Source organism: Abrus precatorius, unplaced genomic scaffold (genome assembly GCF_003935025.1).
Source record: "Abrus precatorius isolate BTA unplaced genomic scaffold, Abrus_2018 Scaffold6, whole genome shotgun sequence".
Taxonomy (NCBI): Eukaryota; Viridiplantae; Streptophyta; class Magnoliopsida; order Fabales; family Fabaceae; genus Abrus; species Abrus precatorius.
The window spans coordinates 11,374,515-11,380,703 of NW_020874406.1; the positions used below are offsets into that span (position 1 = coordinate 11,374,515).

At 33.9% G+C, this 6,189-nt stretch overlaps 2 protein-coding genes across 2 annotated transcripts; one reads left to right on the forward strand and one right to left on the reverse strand.

The window, feature by feature from the left end:
* The first annotated feature begins 584 nt into the window (after positions 1-584).
* On the forward strand, positions 585-1,504 carry LOC113869965 (ethylene-responsive transcription factor ERF020). Its single transcript, XM_027506535.1, has one exon. It carries the CDS (start codon positions 585-587, stop codon positions 1,131-1,133), a length of 549 nt encoding a protein of 182 aa, XP_027362336.1. The 3' UTR covers positions 1,134-1,504.
* A 1,441-nt stretch (positions 1,505-2,945) lies between these two features.
* Positions 2,946-5,743, reverse strand: LOC113869410 (probable acyl-activating enzyme 1, peroxisomal). Its single transcript, XM_027505720.1, has 2 exons — positions 5,427-5,743; positions 2,946-5,067 (listed from the first exon to the last, which is right to left on the reverse strand). Exons 1-2 carry the CDS (start codon positions 5,622-5,624, stop codon positions 3,601-3,603), a joined length of 1,665 nt encoding a protein of 554 aa, XP_027361521.1. The 5' UTR covers positions 5,625-5,743; the 3' UTR covers positions 2,946-3,600.
* Positions 5,744-6,189: the final 446 nt, after the last annotated feature.

A 6,189-nucleotide genomic window follows, 5' to 3' on the forward strand; every position in this document is an offset into this window, starting at 1 on the left:
AATGTAAACGGAAATTCCTCATCACGTTTTGACAAGTGGATGGGGATCTCCCCGTTATCCTTGCTCAATAAAAATTAGTAATAACGAGTCTTATGAAAATATTAATACAAAAGCATGACCAAAATTGTATTTAATTATATAAAAACAAAAAAAGTAATATTTATATTTTAAAATAATTAAAACTAAAATATATTGAACACTATTTAACATCAATGATCAACAATTTTAATTTCAAAATCTAATTGGATTATAGATATACATAGTAAAGTATTAATTACTAGATGAGTCGGTGTGCTTGCTGCCCATCCCGCTATGCTTCCAACTTGCAAGACTTAAATGCAACCACAAAGATTTTATATTATTTGGTACATCCGAAAAGTTTAATTTTTACTTTGACTTTGAAAATTTTGACTTTTTTTTTCCCTTTGTCGCCACCCCCCTATGGGGGTGGCTCTGGCTCTGGCTCTGACTCTCAAATTGTTCAACCCTTTATAAGCACCCCCTCTTCACCATCTTCTTTCACAATGCACTTGCATGTTTCACAATAGACTTATTATACATATAAACTCATTAGTATCGAATAAATGAGTTGGAGTTCAGCGTTGCATGGAACAAGCCCGAATGGGGACAAGAAGTTTAAGGGAGTTCGGCGTCGGAAATGGGGGAAGTGGGTGTCGGAGATTCGTGTTCCGGGGACGCAGGAACGCTTGTGGTTGGGAACCTACGCCACGCCGGAGGCTGCGGCGGTGGCTCACGACGTTGCTGTCTATTTTCTAAGGAGACCTTCAAAGTTGGACAAACTTAACTTCCCCGAAACCTTGTCTTCTTACTGTGTTCAGCATAGGGACATGTCTCCTAGGTCTGTTCAGAAGGTGGCTTCCGATGCTGGCATGGATGTTGATGCCAGAAACATTGTTGCGGGGGAAACGTCGACGGTGGCAGAAACATACGAGAATGAAAAGAGGATTGGTGGTGATGATGATCACGTGCACAATAGTAGTGTTGATGATTTGTTGTGGTGGGATATCGATGGCTTGGGGGATGATGATTTTGTGACTTGCAATGCAAGTTGCGAAGGGGAGGCCTTGAGCGTTTCCATTGAAGATTATGGAGCTTTGTGGAAGAGTTTATGAACAATTAAGAGTGTTTTTAACTTATTTCAATAAAAATTTTGGCATGACTTATCAAAATGAGTTTATTTTGCTTATTTCAATAAGCTTCTTTGATAAATTCATGATGATATAAGTCATTCTTTAAACCCATTTATTGAATAAGTGTTTAAATAGTATTCAAACGCTTCGTGTATTGAAGCTTCAACTATAGTGATCCTTTTAGATCTAGAATATTATGTGTATAGATTATGGATTAGTAGTTACGGTAAGAAGTAATTAGTGTTCGTGTATAAGGGCAATAAGAGATCAACATGCTTCTGAGACTATGTTTGTGGCTTGTGCTGCGTTTTCAAAGCAAAGGAAAATGAAACTACTAAACGAAAATTGAAACGATTCCTCAACAAAAAGTGAAATTGGTCAATTTGACACTTCCACTTCATTTGAATTTGAGTACGTCATCAATTCTTTGGGAAACCACTGCAACTTGAGTGCGTCTACCATTTTTAAGCACGACCACATAAACATAATCCCAGTTGAGCATTGACGAATACAATTCTTTACTATAAAAATATGTCAATATCTTCTGTTTACTGGTAATTATTCAACTTATAAATATGACTACTATACATCAACATTTATTATTTTTCCTATGTTGCATCATTAATTAACTACAGATTCAATTTATTCCTTTTAACTTTTTTTTCTCATTTTAATTCTTTTAACATAAAAAATGTTTTAAATATTTTTTAAAAATTTTAATTTTATTAAAAAATCATTTTTCATCATCTTCAGTCCATGAACTCCAAGAAAAATAAAAATAAAAAGTTTTTGAATGGGTAACTTGATAGTTTATTACTATTACTCATGTGCCACCACATGTTGATCAAGTGCATAAACTATTTTAAAAAAATTATCAAATCCGAAACTTACCATTGAAACTTGTCATAAATTCTTTTTTTCTTTCATGATATAAACTGAAACTCAAATACACCTTTTCAATTATACTGATTTTTATATGTTTTCATCAAATTTTGTTTGGAACTTGGATGGTTGTCTAATCCTATTTTTGTTATTTTTAATTCATGTCTCTAAGACCTGCTTTTATCTCTTTTCAAATTCTAACAAAAATATTATATTTTTTCTGTCTTTCTTTTTTTATCCTCTTATTCTTATTCATATCATTTTCCCTTTTTAAACTCAAAAAAATCTTCTCAGTTATGTGGTTATAAGAAAAGTCAGAAAGCTAAGCAATTATAGTGACATTATATCAATTTTGATATTGTCATCATATCTCACTGTCTTTTTTCATGAATGAGGATAAGAGAATAAGAAAAAGATGAAGAGAAAAAAGTTAACATTTTTGTTATAGTTTGAATGGAAGGAGAAAAACAAGTTGTAAATATATAGATGAGAAATAAGAGAAAGAAAAAAAAGGAGAAAAAAATGAAAAAAAGAAAGAATACATCTAAAAAAATTGCCAAAATAATATGTTTGCTAAAGTTCACTTGAAAATGATCAATGAATATTTAATAGATTTAACAATTTTTTTTTTTTTAAATTGACTTGTGTGATACATTTTTATAAGTTAAGAGATTGAAATTAAAAAAAAAGTTTATAAACAAAATAAAGAGTTAAAAGATTAATTTATTAATTTAGTCTTAATTATGTTTTTAACTTGTCTATTTTCTATTCTTATTTTTCTTTGGATGCATGCACTCAACAGGGGTCTCTGAAATATTTTCCTTATAAATAATACGTAATTTTCAAATATAAATTTAATAAAATTCGGGTAGTATTTGTAACTTTTTTTTTTTTTTTTTTTTTGTGACAGAGGGGCCTACACCCAAAGATAGTTTGAGTGAAAAGTTGCTTTCACCTCTAAAGATTTAAGAAAGTTTCTACCTCACATTTTGTCGAATAGTCAGAGGGCAAACAAGAATAGCAGTTAAGAGACCTATTCTTGTCAAAAAAAGATTAAAGGCTTTTGCAGGCTTGTCGACGATAGGCTCTTGAATCCAATCACAATCGCAAATGACATGGGCATCCACTGCATGAGGACCTTAATAAGACAGAATGAACCTAATATTTCTTCGAGCAACTTTCCAAAGATTGCAGTGTCCACATCATAATTCCTCTAAATATTATCAATCCTTTAAAAATCAAATTCGTGTTTAACGAAGACTATATCTATGAGACAAAAAATTGATTTTGATTTTTTTTAATGTTGATTTAATGACAAAAATTTGAAGGTCCAATTTAGGAGTTTACACTATTTCTCTTTAATAAGGCTATAAGAGAATTACAGATCATTTATAATTTTAGGTAACTTTTAGTGAAGAAAAAAGATCAACTTAGTCCCACTGACTTTGAGTAAGTGTTTTATTCATGCAAATAATCAAATTCCATTTTAAATACAAGAGAAAATAACAACAACATAAAACCACATAACATTGAAAACATTGCATTCACATTTCAAGATAAATGTGCATTACAACCGGCTAGTGTTCTTCTTAGACAAGCTTCCCATGGCCTTTGCCTTCTCCCTCAGAACATATTTCTGTGTCTTGCCAGTTGATGTCTTTGGCAGATCAGAAAACACCACAGTTCTAGGAGCCATATAACGAGGTAAACGGCTCTGACAAAATTGTATTATTTCCTCTGCAGTAGCACTGTGTCCCTCCTTCAACTTCACAAAGGCACAAGGTGTCTCTCCCCAAAAATCATCAGGTCTACTGACAACAGCTGCCTCAAGAACTGCTGGATGACTAAAAATCACACCTTCCAATTCAATGGAGCTAATATTTTCGCCCCCAGAAATGATTATGTCCTTTGATCGGTCCTTAAGTTCTATGTAACCATCAGGATGCTTCACTCCCAAGTCACCACTCCGAAACCATCCACCTTTAAATGCATCTTGTGTTGCTTTCAAATCCTTTAGATAACCATTCATCACAGTGTTGCCCCTAAACATCACCTCGCCCATGGTTTTTGCATCAGCTGGCACACTCTTCATAGTGAGAGGATCCTTAACATCGAGTTCTTCAATTCCAAGATGGTGCACTCCTTGACGGGCCTTGAGTTTTGCTTGTGCATCTCTTGATAGGCTATCCCATTCTGGTTTCCATTTGCAAATTGATCCTGGACCGTAGGTTTCTGTCAAACCATAAGAATGAGTCACAGTAAATCCTAGTTCTTCCATCCTGAAAAACACATCAGGTGGCGGGGGTGCAGCACCTGTCATCACTGCCACTGTTCCGGGAAGTGGCTTCCTGATTTCGGGTGGTGAATTTATTATCATGTTTAAAACTGTTGGTGCACCCCCCATGTGGGTTACCTTGTGCTTAAAAATATTGTCAAATATCCCCTCAGCAGTTACATTTCTTTGGCAGACATTTGTGCCACCCTGAGCAGCAATGCCCCAAGGGAGGCACCAACCATTGCAATGAAACATGGGAACACACCATAAATACACTGGCAAAGACCTCATCTCATTAAGAAGAACCGTGGCAAGGGAATTGAGATAGGCACCCCTGTGGCTATAGATTACACCCTTGGGGTTTGATGTAGTTCCAGAAGTGTAATTGAGAGAGATGGGATCCCACTCATCCTGTGGTCTTCTCACCTCAAAGTTAAGGTTCCCTTTAGCTATAAGATCCTCATATATCATCAACGTTCCAGGAGCAGAGGGGGGTGGTGCATGACCACTGCTACACTCCAAAATTAAGACCAAAAGGGGAAGCTTTGTGGTTGTTTTTGAGAGGATCTCAAGTGCTCCTTGAGCAACATCAAGTAACTGATAGTCAACAAAAAGAACTTTGACCTCAGAATGTTTCAACAACAATGCAACCATAGTGAAATTGTGACGTGTATTTAGCGTACAGAGAACAGCCCCTGACATGGGAACACCAAAATGTAGCTCATACATAGCTGGAATGTTAGGGGCCAAAACTGCAACCTGCTCAAATTCATAAAAACCACAAATAATCACAATTACATCGATATGAAATGTTCCATAATCCATTCCAAGCAAAAGGGAGTAAGCATATGTTTGTGAACAGCGTTTGAAAACTTGTAAAATTAAATTCAATCCAAAAGCTACAACTAGTAAATCTAAAACCCAGTGAATAAACTACGACCAAGTAAACGTAGATTCATATACATGTGAAATCAAAGATGCTAATAAATCATACTCTAGTACAATCAAATATCAATACATAATAAAAACACATATTTTGATAGAATGATATGGGTAATTTTTACAAACAGTTGATTAGGTGCGAAATAGATGAAAAGGGTAGAGAGAAAGAAACGAACCACGTCACGGCGTGAAACGCCGAGTTTTGAAATAGCAGAAGCAAGTTTGATACAACGTTGGTGCGTTTGTGCCCACGTGTAGGTGACATCACCGAAGACGACGGAGGGTCTGTCACGGTAAACGACGGCGGAACGCTCCAAGAAGCTGATCGGAGTGAGAGGAACGTAGTTCGCGGAGCACCGGATAATTCCCTCCATTTCCTACCTTTTTTTTTTTTTTTTTTCTTTTGCTTTCAGGATATGTTTATGATTAGTGATGATAATATGATATGATATCAATCAATATAATAAATTATATGATAGTTAACTAATAAATTAACATTTATCACAGTGACGCTGCAACCATTTATAGCACACTATCCTCATCGGTAGATGACTCCACTTTCCGTATTTAAATAATATGTTTTTAAAAATAATTTTTTAAAATAAAAATTTTATAAAATTAATTTTTCTGATATTTTTTTGTCATATTAATAGTTACATTGTTTATACATAAATAATAATAAATTTTATTATTATTTTAATAAATTATCATCTCAAAATATTAATATTACTTAAGAGACTGACATATATAATAAATATAATAATATCATACGAGATAAAGTAATAATAAATTATTATTATTACTGTTATATTATTATAATAGACTGTCACGTGTATTGAGTAGAATGGAGCAATACTCATCTTGCATCGTTGTTTTTTCCTTTTTGCTATATTTGCACTTTCCAATCTATAAATATCTACTTCATTGCAAAATTAAGAT

Excerpts from the sequence above, each read along its gene's own strand:
- LOC113869965 (XM_027506535.1), top strand. The coding sequence starts at position 585 with ATGAGTTGGAGTTCAGCGTTGCATGGAACAAGCCCGAATGGGGACAAG.
- LOC113869410 (XM_027505720.1), bottom strand. The coding sequence starts at position 5,624 with ATGGAGGGAATTATCCGGTGCTCCGCGAACTACGTTCCTCTCACTCCG. Across the intron at positions 5,068-5,426 it reads GCGTTTCACGCCGTGACGTG|GTTGCAGTTTTGGCCCCTAA; the intron begins GTTCGTTTCTTT and ends GAATTTGAGCAG.